Source organism: Tyto alba, unplaced genomic scaffold (assembly GCF_018691265.1).
Source record: "Tyto alba isolate M040663 unplaced genomic scaffold, T.alba_DEE_v4.0 Super-Scaffold_8, whole genome shotgun sequence".
Classification (NCBI taxonomy): Eukaryota; Metazoa; Chordata; class Aves; order Strigiformes; family Tytonidae; genus Tyto; species Tyto alba.
The window spans coordinates 7,055,725-7,077,672 of record NW_024881329.1 but is presented as its reverse complement, the minus strand read 5'-3'; the positions used below and the strand labels follow the sequence as shown (position 1 = coordinate 7,077,672).

General features: G+C 37.2%; 1 protein-coding gene across 11 annotated transcripts in view; it reads left to right on the top strand.

Annotated features, from left to right (window-relative positions):
* The window catches only part of INSC (INSC spindle orientation adaptor protein), a 136,243-nt gene that overhangs the window by 100,168 nt on the left and 14,127 nt on the right, over positions 1-21,948 (top strand). For all 11 annotated transcript variants that reach the window (XM_033006960.2, XM_033006959.2, XM_033006969.2 and 8 more), the window contains 2 exons: positions 12,241-12,412; positions 14,149-14,327. In XM_033006960.2, the coding sequence (XP_032862851.2) occupies positions 12,241-12,412; positions 14,149-14,327 (351 nt within the window). The remainder of the gene's footprint in view (positions 1-12,240; positions 12,413-14,148; positions 14,328-21,948) is intronic.

Genomic DNA, 21,948 nt, shown 5'->3' with positions numbered 1-21,948 from the left:
TTGCAGCTGGGCAACTAGTCCATAATGGCTAGCAGTGGAGATGACAGAGGCAACCTGCAGGCTTTGTGCATAAGGAGTGGGAAGCCTTACCTTTCTGCCGTGGCAAGGACCATCTAGGAAGTAGTTTGGATCTACTTTGCTATAAAGCTACCTTTGCTCAGTGACATGACTAATGAATCTTCAGAGTTCACAGTGAATGGATTTTTGGATCTGAGAACATCTGAGTGGAAATCAGTGGTTAATTAGAAGCAAATGTGTTGTTTCTAAAATTCCCTGGATGCATGATAAAAGATGCTTTACAAAGCAATTTAAAAAGTGTTTTAGAATAAGACTCAGAAACCCTCCTCTATATTGCTGAAGTATGAGTGCCGTTATAAACACACATTTAGGGTCTGAATGTTAAATGTAAAAGTTGTACTCTCTAAAATTTTCAACCAGTCATTGTAACTTTCAAGAGTGACATAACAGTGCAAGGAAAGAAAAGCAAGGTGGAAACTCATTTAAAATATGTATATATTCAAGGGCATTATCATGTACATATGAATGGTGAGCTACCTGTTCTGGGACTGTGAAGACACATCTAGTAAATGTACTGATATTTAATAGATCTCACATTTAACAAAATTTCACACTGTTGTGACAAACTTTTGTCCACAGACTTTCAGAAAGAACAGATAGATGTTGGGAAGAAGCATTTCACTAGAGTACTCCAGAAGTGTTGCTGCTATCTTTCCTACTGGCAATATGGAAATTATTTTGATGTGGAACAATATGGAAATAAATGCTATTTGGTATCAGAAAAAAGCATAGTCACAGACCAAAACCCTATGATGTTAACTACTGTATGTATGTACACGCACACAGACACATATACAAAGTCTCTTCAAGAACTGACAATTCTATAAATATTTTGAAAACAAAAGCCCAGTTGTTCAATGTAACAACTGTTGTTTAGGTTATTAAACAGAACTTTAGAGCAGACACTGTGAACAGGACATCTAGGTGTCTAGGCAGTCTGAGTACTCATAACTGCAAGGACCTATAGCGAAATCTGGCACAATATGGGATGTGGAACAGTTCTTAGCTCAAACAGGTCCTGTGGGAGGATTTTTATTGATGGCTCCTAACTTCACTGGGGAATGATAAGACTTCTGTTTGTCATATGATTAATGTGCCCAAATTTCAAGGCATATTTCAAACAATTTGTGTGAAACTAAACATGTAGCATGCTCTTTGTTCACGAAAAGTGAGAGAAACAGTGAGTCTTAGCACACTAGAGACTCAGTCCAAGACAAAGATTTGAATGATCTTTACCAGAACATCTCTTCTTCTAAGTAATGCAGAGAACAAAAGAAAATGTGTAAGAGATATTGGCCTGAAATTTTTGTTTGTAGGCTACTAATCTAGTGACAAGCAAGAACAAAATGTGTGGGTTATTTAAAAAAAAAAAAAAAAAAAAAAAAGATTTGCACCAATTAATCTTTTCTTTTTACCCCAGAATTCTTGTTGGTATTGAATTTGGCATAATTTGTTTATACTGAGTCTTGTTTTGTACTGCTTACTTTCTTCATCAGACATTAGTCAAAGTAAAATTCAAAAATACACTGAATTTATCTCTGGTAAAAAATAGTAGGAGTGATATAGTACAGAGCTTGCACTGGCTTTTCCCTAGCAGTTGCTATCATCACTTACAGTGTTGGCTCAGTCTTGCTGCAACGCTTTCCTGAGGGTGAGAAGAATGTGACCAGGGCTCTACCTGATGCCCAGCGAAGATGGACACAGCTCTACAGTGAGAGGTGGCTGAAAAAGCTTCCAATCCTAATATAAATAGAAACACATTCACAATTTTTTATTTCTTCTGTTCTTTGTCAGCTGTAGAGCTGAATTACTGTAAAAATATTTCTGTTTTAATATTTTATTTACAATCTGAATTATTCTAAAATAGATTTCCAAGCAGATGACATTTGCTCTGTTTGTTAGGGCTGTTGGAAAAGGAGAGTGTGCTGCAAGCCAGACTCGAGAGAAACCAGTAAGGCACTCTTTCATTCTAGTGTCTAGCAAGGCACCGTCCTTCAAAACAGCATTTTCTTCTTCCAGACTCTTGATCTTTAACAGAATTTTAACTTTTTCTAGATGTTTGGTTTACTTTGATCTAAAGTTACGTTCTTTGGAAGCAAACTTGGTAGTTCTAATTTCAGTGACATGTTTACACCCCTGTTTTCTAGTTGTCATGCTTTTCTAGTACGTCTTCTAGATGTCCCATGACATTATCTCTGCTTCCCTCTGAAACAGAGAATAAGTCTTAATTCTGGGAGCCTCTCCTGGAGTCAGGAAAACCCCTGTACCGTCTGTGGAGAGCTGCAGTGGCTCTTCTTGTGTTATTTATGGACTGGCAGGTGGCAGAATGAAGCCTGATCATGTGAAATTTCTAGCCCAGATTTGGGCTTTACAGGATTAGGTTGGTTTGGAATATGGGATGTGAGTTCTTACAGCTTATGTGAAATGAACCTTGAGTGTTATTGGGGAATTCTAATATTTAATACTTGCTAGTTGTTAAGTTCCTTCTGTCATAACATCTCTTGTGAGTATTATTCTGAGTGAACAAACTGTCTCACAGATTAGGGACACTTAAAAACAGGCAGTGACTGGATGACAGAATCAGAACAGTATTTGGAACTTTCCTCAACAACATGCTTTTTTTTTTCCAGATCTATGCAGCTTCTTAGATAAATTATGGCAAGCTGAGGTTTTATCTTTGCCATAACATAATGCTTACATGTTTTTCCATCTAAAATAACCAGAGAAGATCCTGGGCTATTGTAGCTGGAATCTGCTCACTAGGTAAATTCAATTTCAGTGAATTCTGACATGATTTTCTGATATGAGATCAATTTATGAAAATAAGCCTGACCTGCAAATATGATTTTGAATGCAGGCTGGAACTGCGCCTGTATCAAAGTGCTATGTTGTAGCTATCACTGCTTGCTGAAAAAATAGTCTCTATTGAAAGTGTAACGAAACATATGGTTTTGTTCCTCCTTCAGTGAAGCATTCAAACACTAGCTTAACTTTAAATGTATACATTTGTTATTCCCAGTAAGGATGCTTATATATCTGGTAAGGCAGCAAATAATATTGAGAAGAAGAAAAAACAAAATTCAGCTTGTAAAAATATTACGTTTTCTCAACCTCTTAGCATTGTCCTTATTTCTTCTAATACAGAATCAATATAGCAACTATATTTGTCTAAAGAGCAGTACTGGGAGGTGTTAATGGAGAGAAAAACCTCTGAGATCATTTTACCTGATGTGAAATGATCATAGTAGACCTCTGACTGCACATAAAGCTTCCATGCAAACAGCTGATCTTAAATTAGAATTTCTTATGCTTAAAGCAACTCTGAAATTATTTTATTGCCACTGCAGCCATAGAAATAAATCACTGTTTTTAGGAGACCCAAGGAGATTTTCCAAACTGTCAGGAGAGGAATCTTAGGATCAAATAGCTTGAGTCTGCTGCAGCCAGTAAAGTTCCATCAATTTTCATCAGATGAAAACTGCTGCTTTTCTAATTTTTTGAAATTCTTGTTTGCATAAGGTTAGCAATTTCCTCTGTTGTTATTACAACTTGAATGAACTCTTATTGAGTTGCTCCCTAAAAGTTTTATAGCTGAAGTGCTGTGAATGTTTTCATTATAAATGGCTATCATAAACCTCTATAACTTGCTTGTAAAAATTCTCTGCCAATAAAAATCTGGCACATACGAGGTCAGTTCTGGACCTAATTTATTTAAATTAATTTATTAAAATAATTGACCAGCCATTGTGAAGTAATGAATGTAGCAAACAATTATATTAACACTTGGTGCCTCATAGTGCTTTTATTAAAAGCAACAAAAAGTTTTAGAAAGAAAAACATGGATGAAGCACTGAGCCAGTTTTGGCAATTATGTGAATTTAGACATAAAAACATTTTTCTGAACAAGCTGCTGTATATACTTAATACATTCTGTTAGATAAGTATTCTACTGATACAGTGCATTTAATTAGTGTACATGTCATTCAAATACTGTAGAAGCCTTGCATTTCAGTGGCTTGGGATATTTTTCAGGCTAAACCAACTGACACTATTGAAATGAAAAATATTTGCAGGAAAATTGTTTGCATAAGGATCTGTTTCTGAATGCTTTTGCAGAATCTCGTATTTAAAGTAGCAGTAAAAAACTGACATCCTGTGCTATCTCCATTGCTCATTCACTCTTGCTATCTTCTCTAATGTAACTCTCTGCTCTGATGTTTTAATTACTATACTTTAAGCATACGGTAAGGTTATGTTTGTTTCTATCTTCATGGTATAATGACCTGTTCGAGAATTTTGATCTGATCAGAGAAGTTGTATGTGAAATTACAGTAATAATTAATAATACTACACCCTTTCATTAACTCTTTAGCATAATCATGTAAAAGTTTGAGAGTATTGACTTAAACACATCCAGAATCCTAGCAGGAAGATTATGAGATACTTTTCCTGAAAGAAGAAAGACACTATGAAGAGTTAGATTAGTTGCTAATGACTGATTCTCTGGCTGTGACATCCAGGCTGCCCTTTCTGAATAGAGGCACTTTCTCATTATTGTAATAGATGAGGAGGGTCCTCTAAAAATGTGGTCTGCATGGGATTTTTTTTTTCCTCATGAAGAGGTACACTAACAGACACTTCTTGAAAGTAAAATCAATGGTGTCACACCAAAACCTAAATGATACAAAGTAATCAAACATGTTGAAAGAGTGTTCTTGTTTTCAAATGGCAGACACCAGGTGTTTGAGAATATGCCCTCACGCAATAAAGTGTCTGTGACATTATTTATTTAAAACTAGATGATTGGAGCATGTTTTTTTCAGTGAGCACATCTCATTTTCTGGAGTGCCTTGCTATGCATAACCCTGGAGCCCCTGTTTGTTTATAGGAATAGTTGAGGTGTTTATTTTTTTTTTTTTTTTTTCCTCAGACTGTGATCCCCCAGGGTAAATAAAAATGAGGGCTATGTGAAAACTACTAATGTATGGTGTTTCCCTAATTCAGATTTCAGGTTCCAGCATCTTATTCAGCACATGACAGTTCCTCTCATCTTGTTGCCAAGTCCTTTTTGTGTCTGTGTGGCTTCATTTTAATGAAATTCAGATCCTAAAGTTTTATATATAAAGCTTTATCCATTATTTAAGAGAAACAAGCATATACTTTCTGGAATTTGTAATGCAGATATCAAGAAAATCCTACAAATAGGAATAGATTCCTGCAATTTAAAAACAAGCCAATATATCCAGCCCTCCAAAATGTAGGGCAAAATAATCTAAGAAACCTTTGGCTTCTGTCATGTGTCACATAACTTGAAGAATTTAATCTCTAACTTTACCATATGTGAACAAATAGTTCTCCCCTATACTTATATGCTCCTGAGTTTACAGATAACATAGTCGTTATTGTGATTGTTTTTTAGCTGTGACAGGATAGGAGAAAGAGAATGTAACAAATGCTGTGTTCAAAGGCCATTGCAAATGTTTATTGGTTTGTTTGTTTGTTTTCCAAGCCACTGTATTCTTTTGTGCTCAGTAGTTTTACTTCTGTTTTATCAATGCATCCCAATTCTATAAACACCAACAGTGACTGAGTAGAAGGATCTGTACTATAGATGACTTCTACATAACTGCAGGCGAATTCCTTTCAGTCTCTTTTTCTTCTGCCCTTTGTAGCCACTCAGCAGCTATCCTGTAGAATTGGAGACATGTGAGGGGTGGATCAGGAAAGTTGAACGTATCCTTGGGTGGTTCACCTATGTTTCCAGAGGGTAGTTTGAAGCAATATAAGCTGTGATTTACGGGAGTGGGAATATGTGAGCTGCTAGGCTAAGATCAGTGAAGTTCCTGGTTTCTTTTATCAACTACAGAAATAATACTTTAAAAGACTGTCTTACCCTTCATATCAGTCCTCAAAATTGAGGGAGTTCAAAGCCAGCTATTCCTTTACCCTCGAAATGAAGACAAGAGAGGTCTGGATGTTGATCTTACTGATTTTGTCCATCCTTTCTGTAAATTACCTCTTTGACAAACAGCTGTATTTTTTATCTGCAGCAAGCTTAGAGCACGTCTGAGTGCCAAAAAAACATGCACTGGGAGGTGACTGCTTGACTTCTTTCTCTAGGTTTCATAGAAAGAAAAGGTTGACATACTATTTATCCTTTCGCTCTTAGTCAGCCCAGAATAAGGAATTTGTTATTTCATCTTGCTCTGCAGCTTGTTTCTTCCTTCAGCATGGCTGCAAGGTTCCTACTTAGGCATTACTATATTTAATGCATCCTTCAAGCTGATACAGCCAACTGCCTCCTTTTTTTTCTTGAGAGAGAGAGGATGAGATTTTTTTTTTTTTCACACCCTGTAACAATATTCCTCATATAGATCAGATCATCTTCCCACTGCCCTTTGATGGCTAAACAGAAAGAACAACTATCTCTTCATTAGCTTGACCACATTCTGAAGGAGGGAAGTTTAAAAGGGAAGCTTTGGTTGAAGTTGTCATGAATCAAAGCACTTGCTCACAGACAATTAGATACGAAGCTAAGGTTATTGCCAGCAGTTTTAAAGCTACTGAGTTAGGAACCATTCAACCTGTATTCAGCCCCACACTATTCTGTAGAGTATACAGTATGGTTTATAAATTAGGTCCCATGGCCACTGTTGTACAGCAGTAGTTATAAAAATCACTGCAGCTTTGTTCACTGGTCACTGCTGCTACCATGGAATTGCTGCAGTAGCTTTGATTGCTTGTGTCGTCGTTTAGGCCTGGTTGGCAGCCAACCACAATGCAGCAGCTCTCTCTCCCTTCCCCTCTGGCAATGAGAAGGGACAGAGAGCCAGGCTTGGGGTTCAAGATAGGACTGGGATGGGGAAAAATTCCCCTTTATGATCACGAGCAAAAGGCAGACTCGTTAGGGGAAGAAAAAAAGAACATACATTTATTACAGACACTAACAACACATAACAGAGTAGGACAGTGAGAAGCATTGCCACATCTTGAGAACACCTTCCCCCCACCCCTCCCTTCTTCCCGGGCTCAGCTCTGCTCCCGATATCTCTACCTCCTCCCCCAGTGGCGCAGGGGCAGGGAATGGGGGGTGCAGTCAGCGCTGCCACTTTCTTCATCTTCGGTGAGGGGAGTGTACGGAACTTGTTCCTCCTGCTCCATCGTGGTCCCCCTCTCACAGGAGACAGTCCTCCACAAACTTTCTCCGACTGGATTCCCTCCCACGGCTGCAGCCCTTCCCGAGCTGCTCCGGCGTGGGACTCTCCCCCGCATGCTGCAATCCTCCCAGCACTGAATTACAACAGTGGGGCTGCCTTTTCCCATGAGACCCCGGCCTTCTTCGGGCACAGAACCTTGATCATGCGAGCAGGAGCCACAGGCCATAAATCAATGTCTGCTCCACCGTAGGTCTTCATGGGTGGCGGGGGGGGCCGCCCTACCGTCTCACCACAGGATACAGGGGGGTCTCTTCTCCGGCACACCTCCCCCCTCCTTTCTTCCTCCGTTCCTCCACTGACCTTGGTGTTCATGCAGCTGCAGCAACTCCTCCTCACAAGTCCGACTGCCCATCACCACGTCCCTTCTTAAATACGTTATCGCAGAGGCGCAGCCGATTGGCTCAATTTCCAAAACAGAAGTGGAGCTGGCTTGGAGCTGGGGGAGCTTCGAGAAGCTTCTTACAGGGGGCCGCCCCGATAGCCCCCTCCCCTGCCACCAAAAAACTCCACCATTCACTCAACCCAGGACAGCTTGGAATAGTATTTGTGGGCATTTTAATGGCATCACTCTATTGATATCTCACTTTAAAAATAGCTGACCAAATCTTCATCTGGTATAAATCAGCACAGTTCTCAGTTAGTGGAGCTAAGGCAGTTTTTATCTGCAGAGCGCTTGGCAGGGCAACTGTCCAAATATGAAAGATTATTGTGTGCAAGGTAGAATACTTTTGTCCTTTTCCCTTCCTTTCCTTCAACGTAGAAATTAAACAATACTTACAGGCCTTCTACAGGTGCAGAATAAGTTACAGAAGTTGACACAGGATATAACTTAGCCTTGATGATCAGGAATTAATTTAATGAGTAATAGGTCATCAAAATAACAGTATAGGGATTCTGCTGGATGACATTTTCAGTGGACTTGCAGAATAGTGAAGTGACTTCATGGTTCATGTGATGGTCTGGGGAGTGAAGTAGATTGTGTTCAAAGAATGCTGAGCAGGAGATTCAAACATTTTCTGATTACGATAATTTTTCCTCCCTTTCTCCCCCCCTCTTCTTCATCCTGAAAATTTTAATGTGTTTGGGTTTTTATCCAGCTATGCATTTTCTGTGTAGTCTGCTATTATTCACGTCTTCACCTATATAACCTGTCCTAGCTTCAAGCTGGAGGTGCTAATACACAGCATGTGTGAAATGATAAAACATGCTCAACTCTGATCTGTCAGTTCTTGTCTGTTTGATGCAGCTTCTTTTGAAATTCTCCTTTACCCTCCTGGGAAGGTTGAGACAGTGTTTAAGAGATGATCCCCTTTGATTTTATTTCCACATTTGCTGTCTTCTATCTGGATCTCAACATCTCCCTTCCATTCTTCAGTTAAAACTGCTTTGGAACCTTACCAGAAGCACCCAGTTGTAGGTTGATAGTGTTACCTATGCATTTGACAGTGGCAAATCAGCCAATAGCCTCTAAGGTTTTCCCATCTCAGCAAGATGACTGGAGAGATCAGTTTAGAGAACGTGAAAAAAACATTTGAGAAAGTTCACCAATATGTAGAGATCTAAATGTTAAGAATGGGCAAACAGGAATGCTAGAGAAAGTCATAGTATGAGAAAAGGCCTTCAGCAGCATTTTATATAAATGAAGACAGACACTATGAAAAAGAAGGCAATGGGTCTTGGCTGCTGAAGTGGTATGGAAAGCCTGCCTTGAACATCCTTGTGGAAAGCAGAGAGTTAAGACTGTTGTTGTGTGTAATATTTTAAATCATGAAGTCATTAATGCAATTCACCCCAAGTTCTGTACTGGTATCCTTAACAGATGCCTGATTTACTTTAATATCTTTAGGAGGAATAACAGGTATACTGAAGAAAGAATAGGGCTGCCCCAGAACTCATTCATTCCTTTTGCAGAGAAAAGAAATTATTTCCTTTCAGAAGACTTGATCTATGCAGTAAAGCGGTCACACATCTATTTTGTCACTTGGATTAAGTTTCTATAACAGGGCTATGCTCATAAGGATGTAAGTTCCTGGCATTTTCCCAGTTATCAATATTGAAATATTAGTGATCAAGCATTTACTGAACGCTATTCCTCAAATGCAGGGTCTCCACAGCATCTTGTTGCATTCACGGAATTCATTTGTTTGCATTATCTGGCTAACTGGTTCTTTTGTATTGCCAAGGTGATGAACAGATTTGACATTTAGCTGATTACTTCACCAAAATTAAACAGAAAACAGGGCATCCATCCAAAGTTCCTTTCAGTGTGAAAGCTAATTATAAAAATGCTTTGAGCAGCAATTTCTTTTTGGATGTTAAAGTGCTTTTATTAGATTGTTCCTCTGTCATTTTAAAATTTATTGCTAGACACTTATAAGTGGGGTTGCCTGGTGAAGTAGAATTATTTTATTTTCTATATTTAAGATGGGAGAAAAAAATTTCTAGAGCAAATTTTAGTCTGAATTGGTAATTTAATTGATTCTGAATTGAAAGGAGAAAAACTAACTAGTGCTGGATTTCAGGAATCCAAAATATGATAATGCTGAATAAAAACATATATCCACTTCTATTTACAATTCAGCAACTCCCAATTTCAAAAAATAATTACTTAACAAATAAAAAAATCAAATATGTAATTTAAAATTTGAGTACAGCTTTGTATTGTTAGAAGCTTGGATTTTATAGTGCAGATATAAACAATCAGTGGTGATGGAAAAGTCTAATTGTGTGTTTGTACCTGTGTTTCATTAGCCATTACTTGTTCTGAAATAGCATAAAACTTCTCTGAAATATTTTTGTTGAGGTCATTGAATAAGAGTTGGCTAAGTGAATTTTAACCAGTAAATTTAGAGCTGAAGAGTGCTATATCCTGTTACTAGATCTTAGAAGTTTCTTGCCAAGTAATTTTTGAATGCCTTGGAATATATTTGACTTTTTATACTGAGTGTTGTTATTATCATCCTTTGGACCTCAGACAAGGTGTGATCTGGGGAGGTTTCAAGGTGACAGAGTTGGGTTTTTTTGCATATGATATTGTCTAGCACACTTTGGCTACCAAATCAACTTGTGAGGACATATATTAATTCTTGACACTGAGATCTATTAATATACCTTGAAGCCAAGTGAATTATGTGAATCTGCTGTTTCAAGCTGTAGAATTCTGCCATAACTAGGAGGAAATATTTTGCTGTAGGTAGATTAATGTTGAAAGCTTGTCAAGAAAAAGTTTAATGTTGAAAATTTATTCTTCCTCTCCTTGCCAGTACTTGAGCTTCTATACTAAATCCCATTTGTAATCTGAGGAAAAATAGAGATATAATTTCTTTTGTATTTATCTATGTTATTAGAGTTCCAATGATATAGTCTATTGCCTATTAAAAAGTGCATCCCAATGAGTGATCTTCCAGAGGGTAATTTTTGCTCCCATCAATCTGAGAGCTTTTCTTGTAAAACACAGTAACTGTTAGTGCTTATCAAATAATTTAATTCATGCCTATTGCGGGATAAGTAATTAAGATAACTTAAAGTTCTGTATTAATAAATAACACAAATGAGACTAAGAGATTAGCTAAATACCCTTTGTGGAGATAATGGATAGGACTTTATGTGCATGATCTGAGGAAGCTTTGAATAGACAGAGAATGCAGTCTGAACAACAGACCTAAGAAAGAGCCTTGGTGAGTGTACAACACAAATCTGGCGTTGCTTGTGTTTGACTGTTAAAGCATATTTCAGTGCTAAGCCTTCATAACTCCTCTTTGTATCTATAAAGTGTCCAATCAAATGCTTTTTCAGAACTCTGAATAAATAACTAACTAAATAAATAAACATGGCCAATTTTTAAAACAATTACTCAATGAAGTTTGTAAAAGCTCTGATCATTTGTAAACTGTCCCTATAGTTACACTAGTTTTATTCATATAAAGATTTTAAGTAGTGAATTTATGTGCATTTGACATAAACATGTCCATAATTAATTACATAAATTTTCATGCTCTGTCCCCTCTAAGCATGTCTACCTACCTGCTTCACAACACGATGAATTATTTAGAGACATGTTAAAGAGGGGGGAGAAACAGTCCTGTTAATTTGAGAGTTCACATATTATGTCCTTGTCTACAGAGAACTTCCCTTTGTGAGTTTGGCTGTTAACAGACGATACGTTTCTGCAGTTTAAGCTGTCCCACTGGCTACGCTCTGTTGCAGTCTTTCGTTGTGTCAGTGGGTCTCCTACAATCCAGAGCAAGGTGTGCATATATGATGTATCTGCCTAAATTGTGTGAGGAGTGAGTTTAAAACACTTCAGACACTCTAAGAGCACAAACCTATTTACATTTTACTAATTTTTCTGTTTCTTTTCCAAGTAAGCAAGGGATATATGGACCTAGCTCTAATGTGAGAGCTGTGCAAGCTGATCAGGTGCAGCTTGACCAGGGTTTCTCCTTAATAGTATTTTTTGATACTGCATGGGCTTTGTGACAAGTTCAGAAAAAAAGTGGTAAAAATATATGTCTGTGAAGAACTTATTTCACACTCAGACTCAAGTCTTGCAGTGGGACACACTCAGACCAGACCTTAAATGAGGTTGTGGCATAGTAGCAGTTAGCATTTGCTTTTCAGAGTTTATTTTTGGATTAGTGTTTAACTGGAGACATCTGTCCAAAAAGACTTGTTTGTTTGACCAAAATCAATTCAGCAGAAACATTAAGGGAGAAGGAAATGCAAGACTTTTTGCTGGTCAACAAACTTTTATGCTGAATTAATTTGTACTTGCTAAATTGAAACTTCTTGCATCATAAATGCCACCAAGTTTAAATCATTTTTTGAAAATAAACTGAGTAGTTAAGCCACAGCCAAGAAAAGAGAACTGTATACCAGTCTTTGGTTGCAAAAGCATTTCCTGGAGTATTTCCAACCTATACATTATTTTTTTTTTCTTCCATAGGTTGATGGGATACTGTGCCTGGCTGACATCCTTACTGATAACAGCCATTCTGAAGCTACTCATGCAGAAGCAGCGGCAGTAATTGCACAGATCACATCTCCACATCTCACGTTCACTCAGCACCTCAGCAGCTTTCTGGAAAATATGGAAGAAATTGTAACAGCACTTGTCAGTAAGTTCTTTATGGGACTTTTGAGTCTCTACAGTTAAAATATCAGGTTGGGGTAGGACTCTTATTCGAAATATTCCCTAAATAATGTTTGCCATTCTTTCCATAACAAATTCTGCAATTACATACTATTTTTTACGCCAGTCCATATTTGCATAGAATTTATACTTATTTGTCAAAATAACATCTGTATGAAATTCTATCGTAAGAGCCACAGGAAAGATTCAGCAAAGCATCTTCCTGTCCCGTGATTGTCTGTAAAAGAGCAGTTTCTAATAGTTGCTAACCTTTATGCCTGTTATATCTTCTAAACTTGCTAGCACTCAAGCTTGCATCTACATTTGTATGATACTTCAGAACAAAAAAATACAGTATAGTATATTTTAAGGACATCGCTACCAGAAAATAAAGAAATCTGTCTTTCTTGTCTAGGCCTCTGATCCATGGTAAAATGAAGCAAAGGTAACAGCAAGCTTCTCCTCAACCTGGGTCAGTGAGGACACTTCAGAAAAATAAGATAATAGTTCTCATTACTTTCCTAAAGAGAGGAATCTCTTATTTCTAGCACTGTAGTCCAGCACAGAAGCTTTCAGTCAAGTGTTCTCTTCCTATCTCTGATCTGGAAATTCAGTTTCCCAGAGCTTCAGGTCAGAAAGTGCAGTTTGGGTCATCTAGTTTGATTTCGCATGTATAATAGACCTATACATCTGGATACTTCTCTACTGAGCTGTCCTGAACCTGCCCTGAATCTAGAGGGCAAAATTAACCTGTGCTGAGCTTGGTGCTGCTGTAGCTACACTGCTAGTCATCTGACCTGACTTATTTAAGATGATTCTTCAGGTTATTACAGTGTACCATAGTCAAGGGACAAGCTGAACAGCCTATCCAGAAGATATTAGCAGGTGGAGCATTTCCCTGATTGTCACTGTTTAAGTTCCACAGGAATTTTAGTAGTATATACTCTGCCCAAGAAATTTGAGCATTAAAAATAGAACACGTATAACTTTGGAAGAGCTCTTTCAGTAATCTCACACCAGTTTTCTTGTAATATTTATAATTTAGTAATTCAATTACTGTGATACGTTTAATTTTTAAACCATGGTGAAATCCAATTACCAGGTGATTCAGATCTTAGTTAAAATACTTGCGTGCAAGGAATTAACAGGTAGATGGGTCTTCAGCACTTACTGAAGCTGGAAAATATGCAGGATGATCTTTGACTATGGAGAAATAGGTTGAGAGATAGTCAACATGTATGCATATCTTGTTTTAAAGAATAGGATATATAGCAGAATTATTCTCTTATGGATCAGCTACTATTAGCCTTCTGCCTCCTGTATTTAGTTATATCAAGCTTTATGTTGAACAACATTCAGTGGAATGTTCCCTGTATAACGGTATACTAGGTAGACCATCTCATTAATTAGACGAATGGTAGAAACACTTGGTGTCTATGTTTATATTTACCTTTCCATATTTTTCTTTCCCTGCTTTTGTGGTTCAAATGAAGGTGCCTAATGTTAATATTGCTTATAAAGCACCCTAACTATATGACATATTATATAATTGACAAAATTAAGATAATTGTTTGGTTTTTATCTTGATGATTATGAACTTGGTCTTAGATTCTAAGATTACTAATGCAAGTTGCAGATACTTAAATATTGTTTTGAAACACCTAACCATGTTTTTTGAAATGAAGGAATGACTTTTATTCAACTTATTTTCTGCATTCCTAGAACTGTGCCAAGAAGCCTCGTCTGGTGAAGTTTTCCTGCTGGCTTCAGCAGCTCTTGCTAATATTACTTTCTTTGACACCATGGCTTGTGAAATATTGCTCCAGTTAAATGCAATGAAGATTCTTCTAGCAGCATGTTCAGACAAACACATAGTGGATACTCCGTATTCCCGAGATCAGGTGAGCTATTTCTCAGAAAGATGCTGTCTGAGCACACTTGTGTAAAAGTCAAGAGGTTTCAGCTCTATGTCTCTTTTGACATAGTCAAACCTAAGTTGTTTTCATATCTTCGGTTCTTGGTTCTTGTCAACATGTGGCTCCTTCTTTCTTTGCTTCTGTTCCTTTTTATTATGAGCATTATGAAATATGACAGCTTTCAATGTGATTTTGGAAAAAAAAAAAAAAAAAGAAAAGAAAAGAAAAAAACCCTGAAGTTCTATTTTTCTAAGATAGTAGAATTTTTTTCATCATGAAGATGTCCAAACAGTGACACAGTGGCCCAGAGAGGCTGTGGATTATCTACCTTTGGAGGTATTCAAAACTTGACAGGACAGAGCTTTGAGGCAAATAAGATATATGTGGAGACTGCAGCTTAAATATACAATCGTCAGTTCAAAGATGAATTAGCTCCAAAAGCTGAATAAGGTTCTGATCCTCAGCCCATTGACGTTGGTGGGCTTTGGATCAAGTCCTAACTGCGTGGTAGATGGTTTGAAAGTTTTACTGGCAAATACTGCTGATGTACTTTTGCATTTCCCTTTCTTTTTCACCAGTTTTTTTTTTTTTTTTTTAGTAAAGAGACACAGAAAATTAAAGGTCTGTGTTAATGCACAGTTGAAGTCAGAGGGAATGATTTTGCTCCTCTCAGGTACTGCCATGTGCTGGGGTGCTTTGGAGGCACTGCTTATTTAGAACCTTGGTGATTAATTTTGCCTCAGCAGAGTAACAAGTATGAGGCTTGAGGGTTTCAGTAGTTATTACTAAGGGGGGGAGGTTGCTATTCAGCTCTGTTAATCTACTTCTGTTTCTGAGGCATTGTGAATATAACTAAAAGTCAGTAATTCAGGCCTCACAAGTCCATCCCCTTCCCACCTCTGAAGTAGCCAAAAGATGATTTATGGTAGATTTGGGATCTGCACTGCCACAGAAAACTCTGTGTACCCTTAAATAGGAGCCAGGCTGTGGAAATCAAGGCACACGGGACCTTAGAAACTGATTATTGCTGTTCTAGAGGGGTTACTGGGGTTGCTTTAGCTTGTATTAATAGCACTCCGTAGTTTTCCAGCTCCAGGAGTGTTTATGAAAGATGGAGTTAAGCTGTAATTGCTATATTGCTCTTTGGGCAAAGTCAAGGACATCAGCTGTGGTGGTTGGCATGGCTGTATACTATTATTACATATGTAAAATTCTTCATGTTCTTTTTTTATTCCTCCTCTATGCTCTCAAAGTTTTGATTTCCTTCTTTATTTATGCCCTCATCTTAATTCTGCTGTCAGCTGTGACTTTGCAATTTGCTCTGTGGGTAGCATAGCAAGCTCCTTCTTTGTATGAGGAAGATGGACATTTGAAAAAATATACTTGACTTTATTAGGTAACAGACTAGTTCCAGGCCTTTTGCGGCTTGCAGGACATCTCATTACCTAGAGGAACAGAGAACTGAATGGCTTCCTTCCTAGAACTGAGAAGATTTCATCCCCAATAACCCCTTACATTCCTTCTTGGAATGAAAAACTACATCAGAAAGTTGTGATGTTTTCTGTGGTGTGATGCAGTAAGTTTCTGAGCTGACTCTTTGTTATTTCTGCAGCAATGGAGACTATAAAATCCTACCTTGTGTTGTTCTGATACTGAGCACCTGATGTTCAGGTGGAATCTAAGTGCTGCTCATCTTGTTTTTAAGACCTGTCAGTGTTACTAGTCAAGCAGTTTTAGTAATGCAACAGCCTCAAGAGAAGTCTTCCTTCAAATTCCTGAACAAGTGTGTGTTTGAGTAGATTACCTTTCAAAAGGGTAGTTATTTCATTGTTATATTGGGGGGAAGGGCATGTCTGTCAATTATGACATTTTAATGGAATATTTTGCTTTTTTATTTGCACTGTGCCTAGGTGTTGCAATGAGGAAAACACACTCAGCTAGAGAGAAAAATGATACTACAATCTCATATTTTATAAGAGTGTTCTAAATTGCCATTTTGACTTTTGATATATATACTTTAATACTTTTGGGGGATATAATATAGTTACTAACTTTTCCCATTATGTATATTATTATGTCCCAGCCAGTAGACATTTGCCTAAGGACACATAGATTAAAGTTGAGTAGGATTGGAATTTTTTTGATTCAAGGTTTTATTCTGGAATATGTTTTTATGGACCATTATTCTGGAATATGTTTTATGGATTCAAGGTTTTATTCTGGAATATGTTTTTATAGACCATTTTATTCTGGAATATGTTTTTATGGTCCATTCTGAATGTTCAAGTCATGCTGGCCAGTAAAATAGATGAAATAGAATTAAGCTATGCTAAATGTTGAAATAATTAAGCAAAGTAAGAATAAGATTCATAGCCAATACAACAAAATATGGTCTAATTATCATAATATGTTATAAAAGAGCCCCTCAAACTTAAATGTCCTGTTTTTCATGCAGAGCTTTAAAGTAATACAATTATCCTATAGAAAACTATACAGTATTTCTAAATACATTACTACTTCAGCATTACTGCTGATTTAAGAAAATCGTAATTTGCTAAAATAAACTGGAGCATGCTCACTGTAAGAGAAAAATGTGAGAAAGATGGCTGACATGCAGGAAAGGAACAGTGAGGTTTTTTCTCATTTGTGCCATTTTATTTCATCTTATATTCACAGTATATCCTCTACAGACCCTCTCTAAGGACAGCTAGCAATAATTAGTTATCACCCTTCATGATGATATAAATAAATGAAATTCTGCCCAGGAGCTGGGTGTCGGATGCATTGTGTGTTGCCTGCAGAAAGTATTTTCCTGCTCAAGCACCTCTAAAAGTGTTCTGTCTTTTGACTCCTGAAAAGCTTTTGTGTGCAAATGATAACAAACTTTTCCTTCCTTCACTATCTGAAAACCAGAAATCCTCTTTCATTTCCCAGGCAGTGTTAGATTAGCTCAGATAAGAAATCTAGAACCGAGTGCTGGACTTAACAATAAACAAGATAATCGTTGTCCATTTTATAGAAGCAGGTATTGCTTCTGTAACAATCAGTATTACATTGAGATTGCTTAGTTTTATAACAAAATACTTTGTATAAGAGTTGTCAGATAAAGTGATAATTTCCAGATACCTTAGCCTCTAGTTTTGGGTGAAAATAGATATGAATGTGCCATGTTCTTTTTCTTGCTGCAGATATTTATTTTCTGGATAGAAGGTTTTTTTCTTTTACCTCAAAGGAACATCAAAATATCTTTTCAGGAAGGTTCATCCCTAAATTCAACAGTATAATGTATAGAGTCAGATGTCTTAATGGAGTTTAAGCACTGTCAGAAGAAGGATTTAGCCAATCACTTATCATTCAGGGCCTTCTTGACTTTAACCATCATCTTAGACTCTACATAGAAAAATATGAAATATGTATGTTTGTGCACAGTATGTTTATGTATATTTTTTTTCTCCCTGCATTCCCACTTGTCTCTTCAGTGTTGCTAGTATTCTCACCTTACCTGTGAAGTTGTGGAGGTATAGTCTAACAGCTTCTGATCTGTTATTCAGGCAGACAAAGAATTAATGTGCAGTGAACACATCCCTTTTAAAGTGGTTATTTCTAGGTCTAAAATCAGTGAATTATGTTTCAGAAAAGTTTGAGCTAGAGAAAGTCTTTTAAGCTGGAAGGAGAAGATGGAAATGGTTGCTGCTTTTTTTTCTGCTAAATTCTTTTCTCTTTTCTCTTTTCTCGGTGTTTGGGGGATGCTGCAGACTCTGAAGCTGAGACCTTTTGTCTCATTTGGGATTTGAAACCCTTAATGCTATTCTTCCTCTAGGTTTCACATCCTTTTCTCTGCTCTTCCATTTTTTTTCTTTTTTTTTTCATGGCATTTGAGTTTTCCTTTTGTAGACTTTTTCCTCCTTTTTTATCTTACATGGGAGAGTGTAGGGTCAAAAGGAGAGCAGAAACAGATGTTACTTTAACATAAAGAAGTTTTGATTTTTAAATGTTGCCTAACATTTAAAAGTGAAAGACTTTGAGAGCAAGGTTTTTAATTAGAAGAATATTAACAGGTCTTTTAGACTTTTTTTTTTTTTTTTTAAATCCCTGCCTGGATGTAAGGAACTTGCAGTACTACTACTCGGTCTGAGTTTTTTGAATACTGAGGAATTTATTACTCTTTGACAACTGCTTTATGTTTCTCATTTTCCCATATGTATAGAAGCTGGTATGGCCTAACAAGAACAGGGAGCCTGAAGTAGAGTTTGAGCAGTGCAGCCTATGTTAGATGCCTGTTGTCCTTAAAACTGCTGAGAAGTATTAGACAGAATCTTTAGTGGTCAAGGGGAAGGCAGCTGATGAAGAGTCCTCTTTTTAAAGGTATCTTCTTGAAGCAAAAGAAATATTGAAGGGGGAGCTACCCCTCCCAGCTGGATCAGAGGAGGAATCCCCCTTCCGCTGCTGAGCCATCAGCTGATCTTTCCCAGAGAAGAAATGCAGGGTTAGGAGCCAAGCTTGGTGGTTTGCCTCTGTCAGGTCTGACTTCATTGGGACTAAGCTTCCTGTCTAGTTCTTGAAAATTATTTTCAAGAACAGCTGCATGTAATACTTAATAGTCTCAAATGGTTCAACTGCATGCTCACACATCATTTCTGCAGTTCAATACACTTTTGTAGAGTTACATACTGTGAGTAAAAATGCAACACAAAGCCTTTACATAAGGACAACTAGGTCATAAAAAGGTATCTGCACAGTTTTCTTGCACAGGTCTCCGTTAATATCCAGCTTTGACGTTAGTATAATGATGACTAGATGTTCTGGCTGTGAACTGTAGTTGGTAAACTATACACTAAAATTGTGTGATCCTTTCCAGTATTGACTAGGTCAAGCTGAGAAAACATATTTTCAACTAATATAGCTAGAAAGAGAGGTGGTAAATTGCATAATTATTTTAAAAACCTTAAGAAATTAAACAAGAAACAAGATGACTGTATCTGAACTTTAACCATGCCATTATATCATTCCCTGATGTTCTTTCTTTCTTTTTAACTGGTTATCTCTTTCTTTGCATATATATTTGAACAATATAAAATATAAGCAAGAGTATTGACTGGCATTATGTGGTCAGTGTTATGGATTGTTACATTTCAGGGGTCCAACACTGATTCTCTGTCTTAACCACTAATTTTTTTTTGAGGCAAAACGCCTGTTTAGTTACAATTCTTCCCTTCAAATTTGGATTTGATGCAGATAAGACAATGTGCTCCAACTTGCAAAGCAAGAGATTCAGTTGGAAGAGTAAAATCTCAGCTCAGTTGAAGAACTCTGCTGTTCTTTACTAGCTTAATGTGGTGAGGGTTTTATTCCTGGGATCAATTCCTAATATTACTGCTGCTTTGATTTTGAAGAAACAACTTAACTTCTCTGCATTTTTGTTCAATCATATGTAAAGTTGGGAAGACATTGCACTTACTCATTGTAAAGTCTCTCCAGATGAAACATGTGATGTCAGCACAATTCATTGCAGTTTTTATTTTCTGCCCTTGCCTGCCAGGTTCACAGTACAATCAAGCTGGTGCTGGGCTCTTTACTGCAGAAACTATAAACAACAGCCTTTGCTGCAGGCTGTACCAATCATAAAGCTGTAACTCAGAGATGGTTATACATGCATTTTGCCATGTTTGTTGTCTTTTTGTCTTCAATCCTTCAAGAAATGAAACAGCAGATCTAGAACAGCCTCTGAGTTTTGTTGCTGATCTTTTTTTTCCAAAACAGAATCATTGCCTACGTGAAGGTTGTGATTTCAGTCTTGGTTCTGAGCAGGTGAGCTCATAAACTGTGTTTATGAAGGACGCGGTTTCTTGTTTCTTTTTCCTCTTTAAGTAGAATAATATTACCTTCTAGGAAGGCAACAAGAATGACTTCCTGACCACTCTGCTTGAGTTAGTGGCAGTTGGACTAGATGTCTGCACTTTCTGCCTCCTCTAAAATGGGAGTAATTAAGTTTCCTACCACATACTCAAACCCTGATTCCAATTAGACCAGCTAGACAAGTGAAGTTGTTTCTTACAGCTGTGCATTGGCTTAGGCCAGATTGTGCTCTGCTCTAGGGAGACCAGATGTCTTTGGTGTCTTCGGTTGACTGAGTCAGTTTCAAAATCTAAGAAGCTTTTTATTACCATGAAGGAAGTCTGAAAGAAGATTATTTTTTTTTTTCCCCCAGATTTTCACCTGAAAGACAGAAAACTGGCCTCAGAAGTGAGGGAGGAGACACAGTCTAGATCCATCACTATTTTAGAGTCATATGACCTGATTTATGGGACATGCCCATTCACCATGTGACCCATGCTAGAAGCATTTTCTATGTGCTTTAAAACAAACAAAAAAAAATGACAATCTGGTTATTCTGCCTATTTCTTAGGTAAATTAGTCAGCAATATGAAGTAAATTAAATGTAGAAAAAACCATCCTTTGTTCCAAAGGGTAAGATTCCTTTAGCTTTAGTCTCTGTTGCTCTGCCTCAGCATTCCAAGATTGTAGTTCCCTGACAGTCTCAGAGTTGACCTGGACTTCCCAAGCAAATCCTGTCTCTAACAGCTATTATTATTTTATGGGGATGTTTGCCTCTTCCAACCAGGTGGCAGAAAGACCTGATGATCTGCTTATCTAGGTATATATATTTCTCTGTTTTCAGGAAGAAAACCGAATTCTCAGTCACAAAAATGGCTATCAGAAGCATGGGAATTAAGTTTTCTATTTTAAGCAATATAATGTCCCAGAGAAAATTTCTAGAGGTTTCTTAGCAGATTTTTCCCCCAATAAATAGTATCCTTAAAGGCTTCTCTGCCTGGACTTGACAATAATGCCTGTTCTTGACATCTTCTATGTGTACTCTTTTGCTGTCCCCCTGTGGATTGATCTTGAATTGTGAAGTTCAGATGTTTATAATTTACATTCAGAAACAAAGACTCCATATTGCTTCTGATTAGTTGTCAGATGCCCCATTGTTTCTGAAGATGGGTATCTGGAACTTTGCAGACACACTCTGATTTATCCTTATGTCATTTATTTGAACAAATTACAAAATAGTCTTATAATATTGAGAAACACTCATTTTACTTAGCAATGAATCAGCCTTAAGGAAGTAATTAACTAAGAGAATAAGCAATTCTATATTGATCTACTTTGCCACTCAATTAAATTACTTGCTAATTCTCATTTTGAGCTTGTGTCTTTCTATTTATTTTGTGACTGTCAATAAAAGCTTACAGAACAGTGTAGCTTTATTATCAATAAAGGTATATTAGCATCACATCTTCCACCTCTGTAGACAGCTTCCCTTCCCTCAAATGAGATAAATGATCTTCAGATGTGGAAGATGTTGCCCCTTTAACAGGCTAAAATGTGTGCTTTCATCTTCCAAACCCTATTGCATCTTTCTTCCCAAGTAGCTGGTTTCACAATAATGAGAAACACTTTTAGATCATCTTAAATGTCCCATTAAGGGAAAGTTATCAAAGAAGCCTTCTGTTTCTTATGTGCTCTTTAGGTTTAAATCTCTTTGTTAACTAAAGCATTTGAGATTTGCACTCTCAGTGTATGTATCTTAGTTTATAAAAAA